This window comes from Podarcis muralis, chromosome 11 (assembly GCF_964188315.1).
Source record: "Podarcis muralis chromosome 11, rPodMur119.hap1.1, whole genome shotgun sequence".
NCBI classification, from domain to species: Eukaryota; Metazoa; Chordata; class Lepidosauria; order Squamata; family Lacertidae; genus Podarcis; species Podarcis muralis.
The window spans coordinates 27,805,743-27,833,453 of NC_135665.1; the positions used below are offsets into that span (position 1 = coordinate 27,805,743).

The following is a 27,711-nucleotide window of genomic DNA, read 5'->3' on the forward strand; positions in this document are numbered from 1 at the left end:
TGGCCTTGTCTGCCTAAAAGGTTACCAGATTTTTTTCAATGAATCCGGGGACACTTTTCAATTTCAATGGATTTCGTATGGGGACTGATTTGTAAATCTGGGGACTGTCCCCAGGAAACGGGGACGTCTGGTAACCTTAGCCTAAATGAAACTTGGCTTCTAATCAAAACATATTTTCCTGTTGCAGATAGCAGCTACATTTGGCAGAGTGCCGTCATGGTTGATCATGATTATGTCGGTTCATCCGAAACGTCCGCAGGACAGAGCTCCAAAGATGTCTTTTCTGGAAAAGATCCACCTGTTCCCGTTGCTGATGATGGCCTGTCGGGGAAGGACCGTGTCTTCTCAGAATGTAACAGTAGCGCAGAGACAGAATTGATAGACCCAGACTCCACTGACTCAGTGCCGAAGAATCCAAAACAGTGGTGTGCAGCTTACTGGACTCTTCAGAATAAGACAGAGGCTACTTGATGCAGTAAGACTCCATTGGAATAAGTGGTACGGAGCTTGTCAAAGGTGTGTAAATACCAAACTTTTTCTTCCTTTGTCCAGAATTGACCACTGGTTCAGCTGCTGCTGAATGTTCTGTTCGTATGTTGTATGAAACCATAGCTTAGCACCATATCCTCAAATAGCAGCAAGCCTTGGGCTCGTGCAGTCCCGTTTCCTGCTCTGGTGCAGCTATAGAGGAGGAGACTGGAAACTTTCAGCTGTTTTTCAGCCAACCATAGTTTCTCATTTTATATCAAACTGGTTAAATGTTAACTATGGTTAAGGGAAACAAGTCAACTTCAAGCAGTCTTCAACATACTGAACCACATAACCTATGTAACTACTTCCCTTTAAAAATCTTCTTTTTCTGGCCATGCCAAAGGAAGAGAAGGGAGAGAGGATTCCCAAAAGGTAGACCAGACACGAGTGTCTTTCATCTAGCAGAGCTTTACTGCTACTGAAGGCAAATGAGCACAGTGGTCACAAATCCAATACAGTACATTCAGGTTTGGCACTGTCCACAAGAAGTCCAGTTGCAACAGACTTAACTTAAATTTACAGTAACTTATAATAAGACTAAACCTTAACACTATATACAGAACACTACACCAGAACGAAAAGAGATAGAAAGAGAAGTGAAACCCAGGCTCCTTCTGGCCTTACTTTTATAGTTAGCATGACCTTGACAGAAAAAGATAAGAGAACCAGTTTAAGTCCAGCTGTACTCAGCTTCTCTGAAGGAATAACCCAAACATCACAAACCTTCTGCTTGTTTCTTTCACACAGAAAAGCTTCTAGAATCCTCTTGAATTAATTAGAATAGGAAAAATCTCTACACATCAGATCAATACTTTCTGTACTAAGAAATGCAAACTGACACACATGACACTAAACTGTTGTTTAGCAATATATATGAACTAGCCTAGTAGGATGGTGCAGTTGCTGCACAGTTTACAGTGGTTCGTGCTGTGTACGCCATTAGTATAAAGAAGCTTTGCTTCAATGTAACTTACTATAGAATTAGCAGGAGGTTATAAGTGGCATCCATTCTGGTCAATTGCCGGCAGTATTGTGTCTTATCGAATAAAATCACAACATCCCGCTGTACACCTTTCATGCAAATACACTAGAACAGACTGTGGCTTAGCCACAGAACACAGGCTTCCACGTAGATTGTCCCGGGTTCAAGCCCTAGAACTCCCAACCAAAAATAAGGAGTCTTAGGAAGCTGAAAAAACTTCTGCCTGACCTCTTGGACAACTGCTGACAGAGTTGACAGCACTGCACCATATGTAAGGTAGATGCTGATAGGTCTTCAAGGAGAACATGTTTCTGTAATGAACTTCCATCAACCCAAGTGGTGTGGCTTATGTCCATTGCAGCTGCGACGGAGCTGTCTCTAAGATCACTTCTGGCTTGTTGACAAGACTTGCTGTTTGCCGCCTCAGTCTTGTTCACCGGAGCTACAGAAGGGCTTTGCATGCAACACACAAAGCTGTTGATGAGCTCCTTCCAATATTTTGAGAACCCTGAAACCAACAAGTCAATCAATTCTTAACTGTTTTGAAGGTTTACCTTGCAAAGCCTTTTATGACCAGGGCCTTAGCGCCTCTCCTAGTATTAACCTATCTGGACCCTTTGTTTTTTATCTGAGGATCTTCTCTGAGTGCCCCTTCTGAGTGTGTCAACAAGGGAGAGGGCCTTTTGGGTTGTGGCTCCCAGCTGCAGAATGTTCTCCATGGTGACGCCCACCTGGCACCTGAACATCCTTTTTGCACCAGGTTAAAATGTATCTCTTCTCCCACACATTTTACAGAGTGTGGGACAAGCTGTTTAATGGCCTATCTGATGTACATTCTTGCTGCTGGAGTTTTTGTTGTTTTTCTGCTGGATTTTATTTATTTATAATATATCTTATGAGGTCATTCGCCATGAGATCCTGGGGCGGGTTACAGCAATATAATATAAAGTTATAGAACCATCACAGAAACAATTAAATCTGTTCCAAATGATACAGAGCAGCATACATTCAGTAGGAGAGGGTAGGCTACACAAAACAAAATGCTTAACTGTCATAGACCGGGTTAAAGAGGTGCATATTTAGCACATGGTAAAAGCTGTACTGTTGTCTTTGTCCATGGAGTTTTCTTGGCAAGGATACTGGAGTGGCTTGAGAGTCCCATGGACTGCAAGAAGATCAAACGCATCCATTCTTAAGGAAATCAGCCCTGAGTGCTCACTGGAAGGACAGATCGTGAAGCTGAGGCTCCAGTACTTTGGCCACCTCATGAGAAGAGAAGGCTCCCTGGAGAAGACACTGATGCTGGGAAAGATGGAGGGCACAAGGAGAAGGGGGCGACAGAGGACGAGATGGTTGGATAGTGTTTTCGAGGTTACCAGCATGAGTTTGACCAAACTGCGGGAGGCAGCGGAGGACAGAGGTGCCTGGCGTGCTCTGGTCCATGGGGTCACGAAGAGTCGGACACGACTAAACGACTAAACAACAACAACAACAAAAGCTGTACAATGAATATACTAGACACACCTCTGTGGATACTGTGTGCCACAATTTAGGGGTTACCACAGAGAAAACCCTCTCCCTTAAGGGTTACTGTAACTGTTTTATTAAAGTGTATTATTATTATTATTATTATTATTATTATTATTATTATTATTATTATGTTTTTCCCCCCGGTAAGTGACAAGTAAGTCAAAAAATAACAATTCAGCCTCAAAGTACAACACAAGCCCCTGTGACTTCTGAAAGTTTTCACCGTCAAAACTTAATTGGAATATGCAAATCTCCACGATCTTCTTTAAATACAGTTTCTTTATTGTAGGACTTCTGTAAGCTTTATCACTAGCTAAACGTTGTTTACTGTCTGACTTGTGCCACCTGGTGGGTTTTTATATAACTTCAGGGGAGGAAATGGAAGACATACATTCATATAATGGCCTAGTTTTCCCTATTCTGGATTGTACCACTTGATACTGTCAGTGGGGGTTCTTTAGTGTTTCTGCAGTAGCTTTGACATGTAAATTCTGACAGGTCTAATTAAGCCCACCAGAAGCAATTTGAAAATTTCTAGGAAGCCAATGAAGTCTTGTTTCTCAACCAGTAATTTCACCAGCGCTAGAGATGAGCAGCTTGTGCCAGAACAGCTAACATAACCTTTCTTCAGCTAACATTGTTTCTACTGAAAGCACAATTTACCTTAAAGTAAACTTTGATTATAACAGATATAACAGTATATCGTGAGTTCTGGACAAACTTCTAGCAATCTAGTTTTTTCAGCAAACAGAGCTAGATGAGTTGGACTAAAGGCAAGACCTCTTAAACCTCCAATAAGTGGGGCTCTGCCACAAAATGTTGCAGTCTGCCCTAGATTTGTGCGTTTTGCTCAATTTTGATAATATAAAAGACAGAAGTCTCTGCTGTCACTTCATGTGGGGAAATGTGTGTATTTTAGCTTGACATTTAAAAGTACACGCAGTCAGGACACACACCTGCATTCTGCATTCAACTGAATTCAGGATTCACCTTGGATTCACCTTGGAGGTGGACTGAAGGGTAATTCAAGCAGGTCGACCATTGTTGCAACCCAAGATGTATGGGGGATGTTTGACCAGGAGTCATAGAAGCGTAGAGTCCAAACAAGTACCAGCCCCACCTCTGACCCCCAAAATTAATAGTGCATAACATTGTGATTGAAGCTGATCTCAGTGCTGCCTCCCTCTTTTAGTTTGCAATAGGGGCATAGCAGTAACTTATTTTCTTCCCCAATGGGAGGGGGAAACAACAGTGGATAAGAGTGCAGGGTTCTGGTAATCTACTTTCTCAGATTCAGTCCAGTCTGCAGTAGGAGTATCATACTTTTGAGCAACAGTTTGGGGTTGTTGTAATAAAACAGTCAGATCCATGGTCTGCGGTATTCAGCATGAACTGCCCAGTCCCTTCTGACTTCAATATGAGGATGATGATCTGTGCATGTCTCTTTCTCTGTCTTCTTTTCCACAGTTTCACTACATTCACTGGACAGAGGGGGGAAACTGAGCAAAAGGATTACACAGGGAGAGATACATAGGTAGCCTCACACACCTTCTGCTCTTCTTACTGTCCCTGGCTGCTTTTCTTTTCTTCCAGATAGCTTCTTTTACTTTCTTACTAACTGATCAGCAGCCTTTTCCCTCTCACCCTCCTTTTCACTTTTCTCCACCACCATGTCAAGGTGCAGCAAGCAGATCATGACAACAGAGGGTGAGGAAAACACAAGTGTCCCAGATGGAGAGGGAGAATGAATGGAAAGCAATGGAACCTTTAGCCTCTCGTGTCTTCCTCCGGGGCACTCCAATTATATTTCCCCCTCCCGCACTGACGATGCCCAGAGTAACCCCTCTTAAGTGGGGTGTGCCGGAGGGGGGGGGGCAGACGTGAGCTGGCAAGGATCTACTTGTTCCTAAGCCAGTCTGGTTATTAGCAAGTTCAGCGCAGGAGCCTGATCTGGCACAGTTTCCTGTAGCAGCCTGGAGTTGATGCAAACACCGCTACGCCACTAGCATGAGCAGTGGGGCTCTGGTTGCAGCAGTTGCTCAGCTGCCCCCCAAAAGGTGAGGACGGTACCCTAAACCCCCACCCAAGCCCTGAAACAGAGGAGTGGGGAAGAACAGAGGGAGACCCATGCCAAGTTTGCTGGATATTCACCGTATAAGATATAAGCTGCTTTATACTGAAGCAGTCCCTTGATTCATGTGGCCCAGTACTTTCTGGCAGCAGTTCTTGGGTGGTTCAGGCAGAAGACTTGACTTGCCACAGGAGGTGCTGGGAAATGGGAAACCCAATCTTCTGCATACAGAACATATGGTAGTGGTACATATAAAAACCTACTTGGCTACTTTTATTCTTAACCACTAGGTGTCACTCACTCACTTCGGTCGAACAAATCCAGCTGCACAGAGAAAGAGCGTGTTTGTGTGTTCATGAAAGCAAATGCGTACATTTCAGTCAATCCTCTGCCCCAATCGCCCACAACAAGATACCGCAAGGAAGGAGTGTGAGGTGTGAAACACCATATGCCAATGTTTTGGAAAAGAACATAGGCGTGAGAGTTTGTTAGCTCTGAGTGGAAGGACATATTGAGGGATTACCGTATTTTTCCGTGTAGAAGATGCCCCTATGTATAAGACGCCCCTTGTTTTGGGGGACTCCAGATTAAGAAAATGGGGGGAAATTGTCAAGAGTTGTACAGTTGTTAAGCTTTTTTGGGGGAGGATGCCCACAGTTGAGCTTTTCTGGGCAGGATTGCCGAAAGTCACTCACCCGACTGAACAATGCTTAAATTCGCAAGCGGCGCAAAAGCCGCCAATCACCTGCCCAATTGCCATGGGGGAAGCCAATCGACAACAGCCCTTGCTGCGGCCACCAATCAAATGCCCAATAGCCACAGGCAGTCTCTTGCTCATGGCTGCAACCAATCGCCTCTCCCCCCTCTGCACTGTCCGTGTGTAAGACGACCCCCGATTTTAAACATATTCTAAAAAAGAAAAATACCGTATTTTTCCGTGTATAAGACTAGGTTTCTTCCCTAAAAAATAATGTCAAAAATTGGGGGGCATCTTATACAGGGATACTCCCCCCCCCCATTTTCTTAAATCAGAGTCCCCCAAAATAGGGGGCATCTTATACATGGGGGCATCTTATAGATGGAAAAATACAGTACCTTGTCTTATACACAGAAAAATACGGTAAGTTCTACACCATTCCCAGAGATAATTAACATCTTTTTTTTCTGATGAAGTTCTGCACAACCAGGAGAGTGGGCAGCTGTCAAAAAGATCTGCCCTACAGTCCAACAGGCAGTGTTGATGGATGTAAAGAGACACTGGAGAAAACCAAGACAGAAGTGGGGCATCGTTAAGCAAGCTCATGTTCAGAAGCACTAAGTGATTTGCTGCACAAATATGCAAGGCCAAAATATGAACCCTAATATAAATGCTAGGTTTATGTAGTTTTATATATTTGGAGAGATTTCAAAAAAAAAACTTTGTGCCCGTATTAACCGACCACACAGAAGATGCTTTGCAGCGGATTTCTTAACAATGTGAAATGCAATACTTGAGTAAAATAAAATAGGTTGGAAGGTTACAAGTCCACAGATCAGCTACTAGAAATTAGTGAACTGGTGGTTGTTCTTTCTGGTTCTCTGATAGCGATCTATAAAAGATCGCTAATAGTTGGCAGCGCTGATCAACTAGCAAGAAGGTCACCAGCAAGGACATTTTTCAATCTGTGAGCCCATATGGATACAGTTCCTGATTATTAAATGAATGTATACTAGGAAACTGCTGCAAGTTACCATTATTCCAAAGTCTAGTTTGACTTAAACCACTATTTTTGCCAGAGTAAGTTCCAAGATGTCAAGTCACCTGGGCCGAAAGAGGTTTGGAGCAGCTGTATCTCCTTGCCCCAGAATGCCCTTTTGGGGGACTTAACACTAGCATAAGTCCCATCAATGGAGTCTGATTGAGGGAGTTGCTGTGCCCCTGGCTGAATTGAGATGGGGGAGTTAATCTGGCATAACCCTGGGTCTGCCACATTCACCTACTCCAAACGTACTCAAATCTGGGGACTCTTGGGTTTGGATTTTGCTGTAAGGCTGTAATCCCATATCCACTTTCCTTGGAATACGACTTTTACATACAGAATACAGGCTTACTCATGTTAAGGCTAAAATGAATTTAGGAAATAAAATTTTAGAGCAGTATTCAACTAATTTTTATTCAGCAGAGTAAAAAGGTAAAGAGTAAAGGGACCCCTGACCATTAGGTCCAGTCGTGACCGACTCTGGGGTTGCGGCACTCATCTCACTTTATTGGCCGAGGGAGCCGGCGTACAGCTTCCGGGTCATGTGGCCAGCATGACTAAGCCGCTTCTGGCGAACCAGAGCAACTCCGTTTACCTTCCCACCGGAGCGGTACCTATTTATCTACTTGCACTTTGACGTGCTTTCGAACTGCTAGGTTGGCAGGAGCAGGGACCGAGTGACAGGAGCTCACCCCGTCGCAGGGATTCGAACCCTCGACCTTCTGATCGGCAAGTCCTAGGCTCTGTGGTTTAACCCAGTAGACCTGTTGAAATTAGTGGTCCAAATTTAGTCATTTTCATTAATTTCAATGGGTCTTCTCTGAGTAACACTTAAGTTGAATACCAGCCTCAATAGCAAAATTAAGGAAATGGTTTCTCGAAATCGGTTGTGTCACAAAATGTGATCCCGATTGCAAGTTTTAAGAGTTGGAGGGCGGGAGGAGAGGGAGAGATTAGCTTTGCCATCTCGGAAATGACAGTTTTATTACATATTCTATCCAATGTGAGTTAGGCACGCTGAAATAAATGGCTTTTGACACTGAGAAATGAGATGCTGTTTGGAACAGTTGCACTCCCCTGTAATCATTTTAAATTTGGTGCATTAATCAAGTTTCTGAGCTGGATACAATAATACATTTTTGAGTTGCAATACAGAGAGATACAGTTTTGTGACAGCATGCATTCTACTATTTATTTAAAGCATTTTTTTATCCTGCTTTTCGGTCCTATTTACTTCTTGAAAAAAAGATTACAGCCCATTATGGATCAGCCCAATCCCCAGGATTTGGCAAGCACCTGCACAGACCGAAACCCTTCTCATTATCAGGCATAAATCAGGGATGGAGAACCTGAGACCTTTCAGATGTTATTGGACAGCAGCTCCCATCAGCATGGCCAGTGGTCAGGGATGATGGGGACTGTGGTCCAACATCTGGAGAGCCACATGTTCCCCAACTCTGGCATAAATCTTCTGACGTAGGGAATTTAGGCTGAGGACCAGGTGGAGGGTGGCACCACTAGAGAAGCTGACATTGCATTGTACTCTCCAGTATAAGTGGGTGAGAAGTTATTTTCTATGATTCTCTCTTCCCCTCCATCCCCAAAATAACTGTCGCTGTTGAGATGGTTCTTCTATTCTTCCGAAGAAAAAGGGAAAAGGTCTAAAGATTTGCCATGTTCTGCACTCCTCTCCAGTGCTAACCTTCCAAGAGCAGCAAGAATTAAATGTGGGAAGCCTTGACAGTCTGTTTATATCACCAAGCTTTCATGCAACAAGATCAACACTGTATTACTGTTTCCTGTGGCCTTTCAGACCTAGCTGCTTTGCTGCCATGATCTTGGGCTTCAAGAACCAGCGTCATGGCAGCTGGAAGGAACACCTGTAGACTATGCTGAGGAAATGGAGTAGAGCCACTATTCTGCATTGCTCCGTACTGCATTGATCTATAACGGGTAGGCAACCTAAGGCCCAGGGTCCAGATGCGGCCCAATCGCCTTCTCAATCTGGCCCGCGGATGGTCCAGGAATCAGCGTGCTTTTACATGAGTAGAATGTATTCTTTTATTTAAAATGCATCTCTGGATGTTCATCCCCCGCCCCCATAGCTCAGCCCACCACATGGTCTGAGGGAGGGTGGACCGACCCAAGCTGAAAAAGGTTGCTGACCCTGATCTATAAATTCTGATAAACTACCATGGTACATTGCTTAACCAATGCACTACTGAATCAAGATGCCTCCCAGAGAACCAATTTCTACCTAATGATACTTGGTGGTAAGGACAGCTGCTTAGTTAGGATGGCAATTCCATGTAATTGGAACAACTTCAGGTAACTTCCTGGTGCTGAGGTCTCTGGAGACGTCTTGGGTTTCACACTGGGTTCGATTTCCTCAAAAGGTACATGGGTTCCTGCTTAATTCTGTACACTTTTGCTACACATCTCAGGCTACAAATGCACTTCGTTCCGTCTGAATCCTGTAGATAGGGGTAGCAAACACGGTTCTCTCCATCAGCTTCAGCTAGCATGGCCAATGGTCATCCAGCAACATTTGGAGAGCACCATGTTTGCTACCTGTTATGTAGATGCTACACTTTAACAGACACCTATGTCTGGGCACTATATAACCACATATTCTTGGATTCGGTTCCTATAATGAAACAAGTATCCACTTCCATTCTCACTGCTGTTCAAACTCAAGCTCTTCATGTATTAAAATAATAGAATGCAGGATTCAATAGACAGATCCACGTTGCTGGGGGTGGGGATTTAGTAACATGCATGTTTTAATATTTGCTAATTTAACAAGTTCCATTTAGAATCGTTATAGATGCGAAGTTACAGATTTTGCGTTTGAATGCTTGTCTGCTAGAAGAAGAAGAAGAAGAAGAGTTTGGATTTGATATCCCGCTTTATCACTACCTGAAGGAGTCTCAAAGCGGCTAACATTCTCCTTTCCCTTCCTCCCCCACAACAAACACTCTGTGAGGTGAGTGGGGCTGAGAGACTTCAGAGAAGTGTGACTAGCCCAAGGTCACCCAGCAGCTGCATGTGGAGGAGAAGGGAATCGAACCCGGTTCACCAGATTACGAGTCCACTGCTCTTAACCAGCACGATTCGAAGTGTTGGTGCTGACCTTTAAAGCCCTAAATGGCCTCAGCCCAGTATACCTGAAGGAACGCCTCCACCCCCTTCGTTCCTCCCGGATACTGAGGTCCAGCTCTGAGGGCCTTCTGGCAGTTCCCTCACTGCGAGAAATGAGGTTACAGAGAACCAGGCAGAAGGCCTTCTTGGTAGCGGCGCCTGCCCTGTGGAATGCCCTCCCATCAGATGTCAAGGAAATAAACAACTATGTGACTTTTAAAAGACATCTGAAGGCAGCCCTATTTAGGGAAGTTTTTAATGTTTAATGTTTTATTGCATTATTATTATTATTATTATTCTGTTGGGAGCCGCCCAGAGTGGCTGGGGAAATCCAGCCAGATGGGCGTGGAATGAATGAATGGATAAAGAATAACTATTTATAAGTTATGTATTATTTTTTGTTTCAATGAATTTAATTATCAACAGAACGCCAATTTTTTAAAAAACAGATTTTCTTAAACCTCTTTATACTGTGATAGCTAGAGAAGTTCGTCACCGATGCCTCCTTTTGCTTGCTCCAAGAAAATGTCTCACTGACGAAGCAGTCCCTCTCAAAGGAACCATGTAGAGTTTCCTGTACGTAGCCACCTTTTCTCAGAAGATGTTAATGTTACTAAATGGGCATCGGCCGGGGGGGGGGGGGTAGGGACCATGTTTTTATTCATCAAATGGAACTTGGCCGATGTATCTGAATTATAATTGTCATGTTCTGTCAGATGCATTGCAGTAAATCTTCATTAGGGATAAAATATTATGGCTAATATAGCACAGCAGTTAAGAGACAGAGACTGCCGTCTTACCGCAGTAGATGCTGCTGGGGCTGCAACTTTCCTCATCCTTGATTGGCTATGCTGTCAGGGGCTGATGGGAGATGCGAATCCAAGGGCTTCCCATCCCTGCTATGCACACGTCTAATTGAATTCAGCACAGATTACACTGCAACTTCAAGTTGTGCCATCTGCTATGAATTCGACAGGAGGCCTCATAGCAAAGCACTCCTCTCCAGCCTCAGTCTCCCATCTATAAAATGGGCATAATTATGACCTACTTCGGAAGTTTGCTATAATGGTTGTAGACTTTTATATATATATAAAACACTTTGAACACTCCAAAGGGCTTTACAAATGCCAAGTGTGGAAACTGCGTGTTCATGCTATGGTAACCAGGACTGTACTTTATGATTGGGGAAGGAAATGTGCAAAAATAAAATTATTTCTATGCAAGTTGAGACACAGGTTTCCTCTTAGCTCTGACAATGTTTTATTTGAGTACATACCCTGAAGTTTGGATATACAGGCCAGATTTTCTTTAAAAACCAACTCTTGATTTTTATACATGTAATGCAAATTTAGTTTTAGGTTTTTAAGTTTTGCTTTTTAAAAAAGAAAAAAAAATGTCATGTAACAAAACATCTTCCATCTTTCATACAAAATAACACTTTGGTTTCCTTTTCCTCCCCACTGCTAGTAGAAAGCAGTGATAAAACTTTGCACTGCATTCAGTGGTTTGAGGTATTGGCTTACAAAAAGTTGCATACAAAGACCCATTCCCCTCTCCCACCTCAATGCAAAAATTCCAAAGTACACTCTGACAGCTAATGCTCTGCGAACACTTTATTACACAAATTACATTCAGCTTCTGAAAATAGTGTTCTAACAGTATAACCATCTAAAAATAAGACATCCTGGAAACACACAAATTCTCGAGGAAGAAGAAAAACCATTTTAAATAGAGGCTTTAAAAATCTTTCCCTCAAAGCAACAGAATGCTAGTGATTTTTCTTTAAAAAATAGGAGTTTTAGCAGCTTTGTTTCATTGTGGCACTAAATTCTCTCTGTTCTGTGATAGGTTAAGGGCATTGAACGTGAAAAGGCACAAAAGAAAAAATTGGAACTGAAAAAATGTTTTCTTAAAGCAGAGGCTGGGACTTATTTACAAATATAGAGAAGGTCCCTAACTGAAATGAGCAGATACTACTACTTTCAAAATCATTGCTGCAATTAAAATGGGATTGTTCTGCTTTATTAAAAGGTTCACAGAAGACAATGGCACTGATATGAAATGGTCACACTCTAAAACCAAACTGAAGCCAAAGGGAGGGGGCGAATTGTGTACAGTCGCACAAAGGACTAGTACAGTTTACAATTAAATACACAAAATCTTAAAACGTGCTAAATCCGGCAATCTTTGTAGAGTCATACAAGGTAGAAATCAAAGGCCAATTTCAGGAAGATGGAGGTATCGCTGGAGGGTGAGGAACAGCATCTTCCTCTTCTGAATCTGTGGCATCGTCCTCATCTTTTTCTTGGTCGCTCCCTTCCGTACTAAGTCGGTCAAATCCTTTTCGACTGTAGCCTGCGCGGCTTGCAAAGAAGTTCCCAAGATTGAGGCCTCCACCACCTTTTCCTGAAAGTGGAAACACACTTTAAGAAAGTGTTCAATGTGCCCATTATTCTCGCAAGTTGCTACTTTGGATCATAATGCTTTTTGATTTCCTAAGATGGCAGCTGTGCTCGTTCAAGAACAGCAGCTTCTTAGAAAACCTGTTGAGGTCAGTATAAAGTGACTCACGGAATAAGTCCTCTGATCTGCCTGTTGGAATCAGCTGATATCTTCAATTCTGTACATTTCCCCCATCATGCCTTCCCTTGAGAGGCGTGACATAGCCACAATACAGGATTGGCTCTCTTAACTATAATAGCCTCCATCTTCTTCTCTGACCCCCCCTTTAAAGTTAGCTCAGGGATTATTTTGAACTTCGGCTGAGAGAAATAATTGCAGTCATTATTTTTCTTCATTATATAAAGGGAAGATTTGCAGAAGATCAATTTCTTAGTATTGTTCTGTGTCTCTAGGAACACTCTTGTGTTCCTCATCAAACCAAATCAGCCGCTCCCCAAGGCTTTACATGGTAGATAAGGGGAAGACTCAACACTATCACTACAGCATTCTCCTAAGGAATAGCTGCCAAATTCATTAGCAGAGGACAGACAATTTGTACTAGGTAGGAGGCAGGCAGGCATTTAACATCTAATGAAGAGAATCACTTGCTGGATACATCTGGGAATATCTCACACAAGAGCCCATAAACACATAGAGCATATACTTTCATGGATCTTTTATTAAAAATAAAAACATTTATTGTTATTCTTTCATGGGTCTCTGACTTCTTAGGAGTGTAACACCAGATTGTAAATGAAGGACTATGTTTATGTCCAGCCCCAATTGGCTGTAAAACCAGCTTATGAAAGATTCTCACAATAGACATCATGTTCAAGTCTCGTACGAGGAGCGGAAATGATGTGGTGTCGCTACAGTGCCCGGACTGTATCCTGCCCTCATCCTTGGTCTTTGCTTTCCCTTTACTCACCTCTAAATTTGCCCAGGATTCCCCCTGAACTTGAATCAAGTTTATGTTCGGCATCAGCTATAAAAATGAGACATATTGCTACATCAGGAGCAAGCACCCTCAAGCAGAATTATATTATCAACACACACCAGAAAATAAAGCAGGATTTGTGCAAATCAAGCTATGTGGAAGAGAAATGGAAATGAAATGGCAAAGTCTCTGTCGGGCCTTGGTGGTTTTGCTGTGTCTGCAGCTGAAAAGTAACAACACTATTTGTAAATGATTCTGTTCTGCCGCTGACTATTAGAATTTTACTTTCACATATCACCCTAGACTGTAAAAGACGTGGAATCTGGATTTGCCCCAATGAGAAAATGAATTAAGTTCTAAAAGTGACTTCCCTTAAAATTACTTTTTAAAACATATGTTTATTGAAGATTTCTTGGTTTACAAAAGTATGTGCAATGTCTCTTTTTTTCAAGTTACATTTTCTATAATCTTAAAGCCCTCATTAAATCTATCATAAACTAGACAAACTTAGTGAAACCAAGCTAGCCTTTCAAAACATTAATTCAAAACATTAATTCAAATATTTCCAACAAGATTTACTTTTGAAAAGTCATATCCATAGGGGAAAACTACATAGTAGCACTTGTTTGGAAACACCGTGTGTTGCACTGTTTATATATTGAGCTATATCCTACTTGCAGAATTGCTTCTGGTATTTATAAAATGTTCCCCATGTGAAAACTATACTTCCTAAGCTTACAGGAGCTAAAAACTAGGGCAAATCCAAGTTATTGTAGATGAACATGGGGCAAGCACACTCTGAAGCGCCCCCTGCAAAAGAAAACCCACTGCATTTTTTGTACCATTTTGAACAATTTCTGTTCACTGTCTCTTGGCAGCTGCTTTGACAGTTTTTAAACAACAGATAAGAGTTCTTCCTGATGTGATCCAGCTAAAAAGGAAGAGGTAGATAACCTGGAGTTTTCAAGCTGCTGTTGTACTACAACTCCCATCAGTCCCAGCCAACACAGCCAATAGTCAGGGATGATGAGAGCTGGAGGACCCCAGGTTAGCCACCTTTGCAACAGGGGCCATGAAGCCAGCATGGCATGACAGTGTAGCTGATCAGATTTGGATAAGTGACAATATCAAAAAGAGCAAGGCAACGCACTCTGCCCTCATCCTGAATGGGCCAAAATGCGGAACAGGTGCAAGTTCCACCTGAGATAATGTGAGAAGTCCCCTCCGTTATTTACATATTATTAGCAAATGCATGTAATAAGGCCCCTGAGCGAGTTTTTAGTAAAGCCAAACAGCTTTTCAGTGGTGGTGGTGGTGGTGGTGGTAGATTTTGAGCAGACACCATTAAAGGAAGCTCTTTCCTCTCCTTCCTCCTCTGTTCTGCTCTTAAGCCAATTCCTCATTATGAACAAGAAGAGAAAGGCCACGGAAAGTTGATGCAGAGTGTAGAAATGGCAGATGGGAGAAGGGTTAAGCTTGCCTTCTTCCTGTCCCTTGCAATTGCAAGGTTTCCTTGCAATTATTGCATGGCTTTGTTTACAGAGTCAGCTGACGGATAGGTCTTAACACTTGGTCTTTACTCTGAACCGATAAAATGCTGCTGCTGCTGTTGAACATACATCTATGATAGGTAAGTTAATGGGTGCTGTTACTCTGGGCTATTTGCAAGCATTAAATTATAGAAATTTAAGAAAAGGAAGCAAAGGGTTATTTGTTTTAGCCCATGCAGAAGGAATTCCACATCAAGGGAGGCCCAGATGCATTCTAAAGAGTAAGTTGGAGACTTCCAAAGGAGAGAGAGCTTATTCAGAGCCAGCACAAAAGACAGCAAGACCACTCCATAATTGGCTGCGCTTTCTTCAGCTACCATTTTGAACATCCCAATCTTTATGAACTCACAAAGTAAACAAAAAACACTGCCCCCTGCTAAAGTACTGCAAGAAAATTTAATCCGAACAGAGAAAGGAACATAAAAAGCCACTTTCCGAACCAAGAAAGCCAGAGATACAGGGATCATGGCACATCTTACTTTTGTCTGCTCAAATTTGACTGCTGCACAGTAGTGGGGAAATAAGCATCTCTCACAGTTTCATTGTGCTGTTTCCATGAAGGTTTTGGACATGAAAAAGGATTGTTGTTACCAATTTAAGAGTTAGCTAATTACCTCCATAGATTCTTGTCTTTCTCCACCGGATAAATACTGCAATTGCCAAAAGGACGACGATTGGAATAATTAGAAGCGTCGTAATAAGGACAACAGAAACTCCGGTGCTGGCCTGCTGGACCACGGGGTGCTTTTCTTCTTTCTTTAACAATTCCTTTGACATGGGTTTGTTTGTCAGTCTGGCTTCTATAACAGCTTCTGCTTCTTTAAGAAAAGAAGGAGATTGAACAAAGATGAGGTTTTTCACACTGTGCATATGGACTCCACGGGAACGTGGAAGTTCACTTCATAACATGTATTAAAAAATGGGGGGAAAGTGAATTTCTGTTTAAGGAGGATGGCACTGATCACCAATGGCCAAGAGTCAGTAGGCAGAGCTCAGAGCTTCTTTGGAGGAGCTGCCACCCTCTGCCTTAAAGACAACCTACTCCGGGACTTGTGCTCTCACTTGCCCTTGTTTCCCCTACCATGGTGGAGCGGAAACCAGAGGGACTGTGGGCACCACCCTCCTGGGCCTGGACCAAGGACTGCCTCATCTGGGACGCAACAAGGCCCCAAACCCATTCTGCAAACCTTTCAAGGGCCCCTCCCAGTTACCATAGGAAACATACCAAAGGGCATAAATTCAGGGCTCACAGCTTTGAGTCGTCCTGATGGGGTTGTGATATTGACCTCCTAGCAGGCGTGCCAGCTCCAGGGGGCCAAGGCTCTTTGGGCCCCCTCAACCTTTTTCAAAGGGGGCCAGGGGCTCCCATTGTTGAGGCTGAACGCCGAGCCAAGCGCAGTGATGTCAGGACATTGTGTGACCAGGACGTAGTGTCTGGCCCCCTCAGTGTTCTTCTGAAGATGGCGCCTCTGCCTCCCAGTTGGTGGGGAAGGGCCCAGACGAGTCCTCCAAAGGGAGGGAGAGGGCTGACCACCATTCTGAGTTCCTGGTCTTGGGTATGATGCCTGCCCACCCTCTGGGAAGAGTAGGCAACAAAAGTACCTCCTCAGAGTAGGCAAAGCTCTGCGGCCTGGCTCTGATAGTGAAGCAGAACGGCTTTGCTTCAGCCACTACCTACTCAGTGCGATATCCTCTGCAGCCTCTTTTCTAGATGCAAAGAAAAAAAAACTTCTTTTGTGCCAGGTGGTACAAAGCAGACTGAGCCACGACTACCTCCCAAAGGAGCACCTCTGTTTTTCCCTCAGGTGGCTTTGGACCAACTGCTCAGGCTTTTTGGCAGGAACTAGGGATGCGGGTGGCGCTGTGGGTTAAACCACAGAGCCTAGGACTTGCCAATCAGAAGGTCGGCGGTTCGAATCCCTGCGACGGGGTGAGCTCCCGTTGCTCGGTCCCTGCTCCTGCCAACTTAGCAGTTCCAAAGCACGTCAAAGTGCAAGTAAATGAATAGGTACAGCTCCGACAGAAAGGTAAACGGCGTTTCCGTGCGCTGCTCTGGTTCGCCAGTAGCGGCTTAGTCATGCTGGCCACATGACCCGGAAGCTGTACGCTGGCTCCCTCGGCCAATAAAGCAAGATGAGCGCTGCAACCCCTGAGTCGGCCATGACTGGACCTAATGGTCAGGGATCCCTTTACCTTTAGGCCACAAAAGGTCCTAACCTCAATTACGTGAAGCCCCCCGGAAAAGTCCCTAACTAATCCTTAAGAGGGGAAGGGATAACAAAGATGAGCAGGGAAGGGAAGAGAATAAAGGGTAAAAGTGAAATTAAATAGCTCCGATAAAAGGGTCAGGTTTCAGGAGTCTGAACAGCCCCCCTGCCAATTCGCTCACAAACAGAGCCAGTCTAGGAGGCAGGGGGGCAGCAGATCTTCCAACAAAGCTCAGAGCTCTGTCCACTGACTCCTGCAGAAGTTGTCATCTCCACTAGTCACTGCCACCTGGAAGCCTCCTGTAAAACAATAATTAGCAGCAAGTGCAAGATGCTGAAAGATTGGTCGCCATAGAAGGAAAAGAACAGGAATTATAACTTTCAAATGAAAGACAAGCAAAACAGACCACGCTGCAATCAACTGCATGTGCTTTCATGTACATCATGTCTTATAGGACTAGCAACTTCTAGATCACTTTTTAATAGATGTGACCACACACACACACACACACACACACACACGCACGCACCCTCCTCCCAGGCAGTCATTGACTTATGCAGTTGCTACGCATGGGCAAATGCGGTTTGTGTAACGGAGTTCGATACATGATGGACTCCATAGTCAAGGCTCATTGAACAAGCCAAATTCCAACACCTGGAGGAAAAGCTATTTGTCTAAATCCATTATTTGTGTGCCAAAAGAATCGTATGGCTTATTTATCCTCATGACAATTTTGCAACGTTAAGGTCCCTCAACAATCCAATTTTTATAAGTGAGCTTTCAACTCTCAGTGAGTTCACGGATAAAATGGAATTTCGAAGCTCCTTGTGGCGAAGGGCTGCTTTGGCAACTCTCATCCTGGCATGACAATTTCAGAAGGTGGCCTTTGGCTGCCACAGCTGGGCAAGGCAGGAACTGCCAAATCTCACAAGATGTCTGTCCTCGTGAGATTTCAGCCCTGCCATGCTTGTGTGCTAATGCAGTTTCTTGAAAAGGATGTCGGGATGGGGGGGAGAGAAAGCTTTGGAAAAAGATGTTGCTTGGTAACTTTCAAATGCAGTCAACTCATCAGTAGCAGTCCGTATGATGCTGTTGCTCTGCTCTGGCTTCCCAGTGCCCAGCATCACTGCCAGTTGCCAAGAGACGAGAGTAAGAAGCAGGGAGCTGGGTGCAGTGTGTGCTCATAAGACTGGCTTCACTGCTGCAACCACAACACACTGAGCTCCCTCTGCCTCGCCTATCTCCCTGTCAGTAACTGTCCCACTAACCACTACTACAGCCAACACTGGTTGCAAAGAGTGTTCATCCACATGGCCCAATTCTCAGACTCTTTTTCATTTACTACGATTAATCTAGCCTGAATCCTTTCAATATAATTGGATCATTTACAAAGCTACCTCGTAAAGTTGCAAATGATTGTACAGTCGTACCTTGGTTTTCAAAGAGCTTAGTTCTTGAACGTTTTGGCTCCCGAACGCCGCAAATCCAGACTGTTTCAGTTTGCAAATGTTCTTTGCAATCTGAACGTTCGATGGGGCTTCCATGGCTTCTGATTGGCTGCAGGAGCTTCCTGCAGCCAATCAGAAGCCATACTTTGGTTTCTGAACGTTTTGGAAGTTGAACGAACTTCCAGAATGGATTCCATTCGACTTCCAAGGTACGACTGTATTGTTAAGAAAACAAACCACTTTTAAGTTGTGGGGGATTTAGAGAAACGGTAGGTGGCACCTCCAGCATCATCTCTCCCACATTCTCCATTGGAAGTACTCAAAATTCTTGTTTGCAAGTGCAAATCTACTTTGAACACGTCCTCACTCTCCTCACTGGGAGGTAGGAGACATTAAGTTGTTTTGGGTGGGAGGCATTTTGGTTTCTCTGCTTTAAATTGCATGTATGTGTGTTGTTTGCAACTATGTTTATTAGCTTGTATGTACATTCAGAGGTGGATTTAGGGCAGCACAACTGGTTCCCCCACTCAGGGCACTGAACCAAGAGGTCACCATCCTGCCTCCTTCCCCAAGCCCAGTAAGTGCTTGCTTCGGGAAGGAGGCGTGAGGCCAAATTTTGGCCTCGCACAGGACATGATTTTACGAAGATTCAGCCTTGTGTACATTGATATCTGAAAGCATGACCCATTTTTAAAATCATATTTTAGGAAGTTTTTAAAACATTAAAGAGATTCAGGCTTTCTTTTCTTGCCTTGTTAAGGAAGCCCATAAATAGGAACTCCTAAGATCATTGCTGTCAGTTGCCTGAGCTCTACCTTCCTTAGCATAAAGAGACTCGCCATAACTCTTAGTGCTTTTGTATTTAGGAATAACAAACACAACTGAAAAATCTTGACAAGTATAAAAGTTTTAATTTGCTTACACAAGTGCTTTCCAGACAGCTATTTGCACATAGAATCCATAGTGACTATTAAGTTGAGGAAGATCCCCAAAACATATCTTATCTTGTTTATAGTAATACAAGGCCATCACATTTCCCCCCAAGGCAGTCAAACTGAGACAAGGCTAACCTTTTATTTCCTGTACCTCAATTCCAGCCTTCTTGACAGACCGATGCTCCATTTCTGCAACACACACACACACAAAAACAGTTTTAAGCCCTTGTGATGTGTGTGATTCATAGAGGTTGTAATGGCCACCATTTGTGACACACAATTGCCTTTACAAGCCTGCACTACTTAGACGATTAGCAGGGCTGGTCTTAATTGGCAATATATGCAAAATCTATGGGATACAGTAGCTAAGTACTCTCTCTCAAAACTCAAGGGGTTTTCTGCCTTTGTAACCAGTATAGTAACCTCAGGATTAAGTATGACTTGCGCCCAAACCAATCTGTTAAAACGGGGGTGAAACTGGATTTGGATACTGGGGCAGATCCAGAATTGGCCCACCTACCACAGGCCACCTGAGATGTCATGATGGCTTCATCTCTAGGAAGAACCATCCTGATTCTTCCTTTGCAGCCACAGCTTCGGAATCAGCGCTGAATGAAAACCCCACTTTTGGCAGGGATCTGCTCCATTAGGGAGCTCCTAAGACGAGCCAGTTCCAGCAGGGCTTGCATTCAGCGCTGGATTTAAACTGTGCTGAAATCAGGAAAAATGGGGAATGCATTCTAAGGCTCCTGGTTGTTTCTTCTGCAACTGAGGCTTTACCTGTCCCACATGCCGTATCACACATGGGGCAGGTAGGTATGTATGGCTGGTGGCTTCGCAGGCCTAATTTGATCTGTGGGCCAGATCTTCCCCATCCCTCAGATAAAGCACCATCTTTCTTAGATGAGTACACTTCAGCACATCTGAAAATTCTGCATCAAGGAAGCCCACGCCCTGTGCTCAAGATATATTTATGAACATCATGAAAAAGAGAATCTGCCCCTCATTTGCACAATATAGAGGTAAAGGTAAAGGTACCCCTGCCCGTACGAGCCAGTCTTGACAGACTCTAGGGTTGTGCGCCCATCTCACTCAAGAGGCCCGGGGCCAGCGCTGTCCGGAGACACTTCCGGGTCATGTGGCCAGCGTGACATCGCTGCTCTGGCGAGCCAGAGCCGCACACGGAAACGCCGTTTACCTTCCCGCTAGTAAGCGGTCCCTATTTATCTACTTGCACCCGGGGGTGCTTTCGAACTGCTAGGTTGGCAGGCGCTGGTACCGAACAACGGGAGCGCACCCCGCCGCGGGGATTCGAACTGCCGACCTTTCAATCGGCAAGCCCTAGGCGCTGAGGCTTTTACCCACAGCGCCACCCGCGTCCCTTGCACAATATATATATTGCACAATATATTCCCAGTTAAATACTTTGGCATAGGCTTGCATGGTGGATGGCTTGGAAGAAATGACTCAGCTTTGCAGAGCACAGACACTGTCCACTGAAGCTGAGCCTTAGTGGCATTTTCATTCCAAGGCTTTGGCTGGCAACACCCCGGCATTCAAAAAACTCTAGTTAACATCAGATCCTAAAAAGACTATGCAAGAACACTTACATATTATGGCGCTATCAATATATTTGGGAAAGCTGCAGATAACATCGTTGCTGCTCCATTCCTTTAGACATTAAGATTTATTACCTTCATACATCTTTATCCTTCCCATTGTAGCTGAAGACTACACTCTTAATCATACAAGAAGCCTTTTGTTTTTTAAAGCCACTAAACCAAGCGAATTGAATGAAAATGGCAAAGATGCTCATCTAGGGAGTTTACTGAAGAGACAGACAAGAAGTTACTGTCATAATGCAGGAGTAGGGAAACTTCTCTGGCCAGTGGGCCAGGGCAGATTATTTTATCTCCCATGGGCCAAATGTGACAGGTGGGCAGTAACTTAACATCTCTATGATGTTAGGTGATGCCGTGCTTTGAAGTTCCAGTTGTTAGGACTTCAAAGCACAGAGCAGCACTGTTTGAAAACCTCTGCTGGGGTGCCTGAACTGAGCAGAAATTTATTCCTGTTCAGCAGCTGACTAAGTCCTGCTGCCTTGGCTTTGCAATCCTGTCCCCACCAGTGATGTCACCAGATGGGCGGGTATGGCTTGGGAAAAATTGCTTTGTAGACTAAACTGGACACCTTGGTGTGCCAAGACTGGCTTACAGGTTGGAGCTTCCCCACCTCTGTCAAAAGGGATGGAATCATGTGACAAGTGCTGAATTATCTTATGTGTATTGACATCCGTGTGTGTGTGTGTGTATTCACACTCAGTGAACAGAGGAAAATATGGGACCTGTAAACTGCATGTGCCACTAAGCTAAGGGATGGGACGAGTTCTTGGGAACAACAGGACCACCCCTCATTTCTGAATGTCAGTCAGTCAATCTTTATTGCTGCAAACAAAGGTCAAAACAGAATTGTTCATGGAATTGCTGCGTGTTCTACACCATTCTCTACCAAGAGCTGTTTTCCAAAACCTTAGTCTTAGTGAAAAAGCTGAAGTGGATATTCCATTACAGAGGAAATAATCAGTTTTCTGTGGTACCAGCAGCCACAGAGATTCCTAGACACTTCAATCAGGAGCACCTGAATGGCAGATGCAAGTGACCATTGCTCAGCAGCTCACCTGAGGCATAGCTACTGAATCCACCCTTGAAAAGGAAGTAGGGAGGGAATAAGGAGTACACAAACAAGCAACTGACCAACTGCCAGCAGTCGGGGGTAAGTGGGATGGGAAGGGACACAATTCTGTATTTGGGGTGATGGATGACACTTCAGAATGGAATGGTAGTGGCCCTAACGTGATTGTGTCTTATTATTTTATGCAGGCAGCCTTGGGAATCCTTCTGCATCAAAAACAGAGCAGAAATAAAGTAAATGGCATATAAACCATGCATATCATAGCAAGCAGTTGCATTTGTGGCTCTAAATGTTGCAAATGGGAAGCAAGTTTACTCTGCAATTTGTACTTAAAATATATAAATCTCATCTGGCTTTGTTTCATTCTGACTGATGGTGTTATTCTTTGTTTTACTGTTTTTATTGTGGTTGTATTCTGCCTCACGATGCTTTTTTGGGGACGAGATTGTAAAACAAACTTGGGGGAACCCCTCCTAAATAATTAGTATACAACAGAACTGTTGAACGATTTGTGAGTTTATACCTTTAAAAAGCACAGAGCTACTGAAGGGGACACCGTCAGCCAAGAAGGTTTAATGACCAAGTGGCAGCAAATGTTCCAGCGGGAGCAACATATTTAGGCTAACAAGATGTGAAAGTGGCTTAGGAGAGTGAAAATTAAGTCATTCAGCCAGTGGAGTGACTACCATTCTCAGCTGACTTGTCAATGGACATTAAATGCCAGATGCTGAGGGACAAGATGGGAATGAAGTGATCTCTAACAGGATAATATCCCAGGCATGGCAGCACAGCATTTAATGCTGCAAACCATCTTGGTGAACCTCTAAAAGGGCAAAAAATTGACAAGCGAGTCCTACATCCCTCCCCCTTACTAATTAAAAATGAATTTTAAAAATCAGTGGGCTGCAGCCAATCTTAGTTCTACTTAGTGCTTTTTAAAAAAACGAAACACAGATAGGTACCAGGACTCACCATGAACTTGTTACAGTAAGTGCTACACTTTTAACATGTTGGGGGGGGGGGGAGGAAAGGTGCCGGTACCCTTGAGTACTCCCAGAAAAAAATTCAACTAAATAGTGATATCCAACTAAATAATTTCATTAGAGCAAGGATTTTTCTTTGCACAGTGAAACTTCCTCCTCCAGTCCTCTCCCAATGACTGACTTGGGCACTCCCCAAATTTGCTCTGGAAGGTTGGGGGAAACCCTCAAAACCTTATTCTGCGAACTGCCCTGAGACCTGGGGGTATAGGGCGGAATATAAATTCAATTCAGTTCAATAAAATAAAAATAAATAAGAATAAATAAAATAAAAATAAGCAAAAATAAGCAAAATAAATAAATAAGAATAATAAATAACCAATTTTTAGGTTAATGGAAGGGTGGTATACAAATTTGATGATGATAATTATAATAATATACAAATGCTGCAAATATTCAGCACATAAAATTAACACAAGTAATCTTTATTTTGTTCACTAATACAAATCAGATAAACATACTAAATCAGATCACAATCAATTTCAAGCATCAGAAAATTTTCTGATTCAAAATTTCCTAGAAAACACATCACTGCTCATGGTACAGCCAAAATAGGCTGTATTCTTGTGCTAAACTAGAAACACAGAAATCCAGTCTCTTTTTTGGAATTTGGAAAATACGTCCAACCCTTTTTATGAAATCTTGCTGCAGAAATGCTCTTAAAACAGGGATTAAGAAAGCAGGGTTGTTGATTAAGTATGTGCCTGAAAATAATGCTTAAAATGATTGAAGGCAAACACAACTTACTTTCTGGGGATGCAAATTTCCACACTGTGTTGGCGTGAGCGTCACCAACATACACTGTTCTGTCGTCGGAAGCAACAATGTCATGTGGCATCTCAAAATTCTGTCAATGTAAAGAGCCAAAGAATTAAAAGTGGAGATCATCACAGTACAACACAAAAGCTCATTTAGAGCCGTTTGTTCAACAATTAGATGTAGAATTAAACTCAGGAAATGTTTTAAGCTTTGTTAATATGTGAAAGGGTGCACAAAGTCCAATGATGGAGCAGAGGTGTCTTATTGTACAGCAATATGATTTGCAGGTTTGTGGTAAAGTCTTTTCACTATAAAACTACATGGCAACAGACAACCCATCAGGATTCAAACAACATGGCCCTGCTGCACTATTTTGCCCTGTCAATCTCTGGTAAACTAATCATGATGCTTAAGATTACTGCATGTAAGAAGTGCTACATAAACGCTAAAATGATAATCAGTATACAGGGCTGGCCCAAGACATTTCAGCACAGAGGCGGACCCCAAAATGGCATGCCCTTCCCCACCAATGAAGAAGGGGGTCAGGGAAGATCTACAACAGGAACCATGAGGAAGAAAGATGGACCGTGGAATCTGCTGCCCCTGTGGACCCTGCTGCCTGAGGCAGTTGCCTCACCTTGCCTCACGGTGGGCTGGCCCTGTTCATACAGACCAGTGATGGGGAACCTGTGGTTCGCCAGATGTTGCTAGACTCCAAATAATAATCATCCCTGCCCACTAGCTAATCTGGCAGTGACTGATGGGAATTGGAGTTGAACAACATCTGGAGAGCTCATGTTCCCCATTTCTCAACAATAAAATCTCTCCCTGCACCAACTCTCTCTGTGCCTAGCAGGGATAACGCCAGCCACTAGTAGAAAGGATACACAACACTGCGAAGTATCTTAGATTGTACTGGAACCTGCATCCTTACTTTAAAACTGATCAAATGTAGATTTTAATAAGCAATGCTGATTCCCATTCTAGATAACCAGAAATTAAAATGCTGCGGGGGTTGGGATGGAATTTATTTAAAGCCAATCTGACACTGGCTTTAAGTTTTCAAATTAGACAGCTATCCCAGAGTACTAATTAATTTTAATCCAGTGGCATGCTGACATCACATGCATGGTGGCAGTTTCAGACAACTTAGAAGTGGAAGGAAATGGGAAAGGGAAAACAAATAATAATGCAGTGACTTGGCCCCAGTCTAGCGGAATCTCTTTCCTTTATGTGGCTTAACAAATCATATTTCAACCCTGTCTATTTTTTACTCTAGCCTAATTAAATAAAAGGACTTTTCATATGAAGCAATAAGCCGCTGTGTGCCAAGTAACTTCTGAGTTAGAAACTGTGTGTGGCACAATTTAAAGTCAGCTTGCCTTGTGGAAAATAAAGGAGGGGGAAATCATTTCAGCTTGGTTCACGGTGGTATTTTGCAGATTTACTTCTGTAGTGGAGGGCTACTTGAGAACCAATTTCAACCAGAATTCAGCTATTCTTCTTATTATTAATCAGTTTTTATACTGTTTTTCAACCCAGTCTAAACCCTCGAGGTGACATTACACAATATTAAAAAAACTAAAAAGCTAAAAATCAACAACAACACAGTGATAAGATCAACTCAAACACAGAACAAGATCCAGCAGCATGATGTAAAACTCAAGTTTCCAAATACTTTCATGAATGCTCTGCTAGCCTTGCAAAGCAGAACTGGGACCCAGGAGTGAAACTCTCACACAGATGGCTTTTCTCTCTCTTTCTCTCTCTCTCTCTCTCTAGAGGGGCATTCTCTTACTTTAAAGTTCCCTCCCCTTTTAGAAACCCTTCACATCTCTCTGACCACAGAAGCTTATTGATCCCTCAACAGACACTGGTTCCTATTAATGTAGGCCCTTTGTCAGCAGGCAGCTTAAATTCACTCTCTTTCAGATTCATTTCATGGAAATTTCAAATTCCAAAGCAACAGAGATCACTAAGAAAATCTGAAAAGGACCAGCCTTCTTACTCAGCAACCAAGAATGCTCTCAACTTGCTTTGCAATTGGGGCTTGTTCGTTTTATGGCTCACTTAGAATTGAAGCCCTTTCGGTGTAATTTTGTAATTAGCCCAGTATCCCAGCTGTGACCAAATCCAGTTCTGCATATTTCAGGAAGCATCTTATGTAACTAATGGCTTAGGTTAAACTGATCATTTACAACATAATGATTAAGGGGAAAAGATACAATACTAGCATGCTTCCTCGCCCCCACTGCCCCAGTGCTGTTTTATTGTTGTTTTATTGTTGGCTACCACTATTTTTTAGGGACGCGGGTGGCGCTGTGGGTAAAAGCCTCAGCGCCTAGGGCTTGCCGATCAAAAGGTCGGCGGTTCGAATCCCCGCAGCGGGGTGCGCTCCCGTTGCTCGGTCCCAGCGCCTGCCAACCTAGCAGTTTGAAAGCACCCCTGGGTGCAAGTAGATAAATAGGGACCGCTTACTGGCGGGAAGGTAAACGGCGTTTCCGTGTGCTGCGCTGGCTTGCCAGATGCAGCTTTGTCACGCTGGCCACGTGACCCAGAAGTGTCTCCGGACAGCACTGGCCCCCGGCCTCTTAAGTGAGATGGGCGCACAACCCTAGAGTCTGTCAAGACTGGCCCTTTACCTTTACCTTACCACTATTTTCTGAGGAAGCAAGATCCACCTAGATTAAACATATTGCTGGTGATCATGAAGAGTGCAAGTAAATTCAATCCATATTTACATTTCCACTGCATATTCAAAATGCAAGCCAGCCAGACATGGCTCCCGTTCCCTCCTGTGGTCACCAATAAGCTTTTGTCCTCATCCTCATCCGTCTTGCCCTTTAGAAAATCCCCCTCCTTCTCCTCTTTTAATTAGTAAGGCAATGCATGATAGATTGCATGAAAGTTCATGCAGAGCTTTACGAGAAGGTGGCTTGCCTCAAGCTTAGGTGAGAGGCAACACTCATGGCAAGGTCAGTATTTAATTCACCCATATGCACATCTTATTTCAGAGTCAAAGCCAGCAAGTAGCTGCACCACAGGAGGAGGAGGAGGAGGAAGGAAGAGCGTGCAAGTCTGAGGCTTGTTCCTGTGGCACAATATGTATAGCTTAGCATCACTTCCAAACCAGGCGATGATGTCCTTGAACTCACTGTCAATGGCCAGTGAATAAGCTGGTAGGTGCTTCTCTGATCCAGGTATCAGGATCCTAAACTATCTTTTTTAGGAGACAGATCGTTAACTACAGCCTTATAATACATCATCCAAAATTTAACTAGGAAGAATAATTTCGTTTCAACTGCTAGGTAATTTGAAAAAAAATCATGCTGAAGTTTGAAATGCACGTAAGACGTGGAAGGGGAAGAAAAAGAAACGAGTGTTCATGCATTTTTAATAAAACCAAGTGATGCTTCACGACGTGTTACCTTTCTAAGTGGAATGAAAGTGTCAATGATTTCTCCAGTTGAAAAGTTCATCACGAATGCTTGCACGGGCACCGTGTCTCCAGGGTACGGCTTTCCATTAACTGCAAACAGCAGACCACCTGCAAAGACACATTTGTTCTCCCGTGATCTGTTTGGGGCTTATAGTCTTCCTTTTTATTACAACCCAGTCTTAAGCACAACGATGCTGACTCAAAGAGCCAGTTAGTGGTTTATTTGCAAGCATGCAGCAGCTCATGTAGACTTTGGAAATAGTCATTC

General features: G+C 43.5%; 2 protein-coding genes across 12 annotated transcripts in view; one reads left to right on the forward strand and one right to left on the reverse strand.

Annotated features, from left to right (window-relative positions):
* Positions 1-22,568, forward strand: part of GIN1 (gypsy retrotransposon integrase 1) — a 32,817-nt gene extending 10,249 nt beyond the window's left edge. For 4 of the 5 annotated variants that reach the window (XM_077936183.1, XM_077936188.1, XM_077936184.1 and 1 more), the window contains one exon: positions 188-3,142. In XM_077936183.1, the coding sequence (XP_077792309.1) occupies positions 188-471 (284 nt within the window). In that variant the 3' untranslated portion in view covers positions 472-3,142. Of the gene's footprint in view, positions 1-187; positions 3,143-22,393 lie in introns of those variants that run through there. The other variant, XM_077936187.1, reaches the window with a different exon arrangement.
* Positions 11,590-27,711, reverse strand: part of PAM (peptidylglycine alpha-amidating monooxygenase) — a 121,050-nt gene continuing 104,928 nt past the window's right edge. For 4 of the 7 annotated variants that reach the window (XM_028749434.2, XM_028749429.2, XM_028749430.2 and 1 more), the window contains 6 exons: positions 27,433-27,551; positions 23,993-24,092; positions 19,650-19,703; positions 15,538-15,741; positions 13,365-13,421; positions 11,590-12,400 (listed from right to left, as the gene is read on the reverse strand). In XM_028749434.2, coding sequence (XP_028605267.1) covers positions 12,219-12,400; positions 13,365-13,421; positions 15,538-15,741; positions 19,650-19,703; positions 23,993-24,092; positions 27,433-27,551 — 716 coding nt within the window. In that variant the 3' untranslated portion in view covers positions 11,590-12,218. The remainder of the gene's footprint in view (positions 12,401-13,364; positions 13,422-15,537; positions 15,742-19,649; positions 19,704-23,992; positions 24,093-27,432; positions 27,552-27,711) is intronic. The other 3 variants (XM_028749435.2, XM_028749432.2, XM_028749431.2) reach the window with 2 other exon arrangements.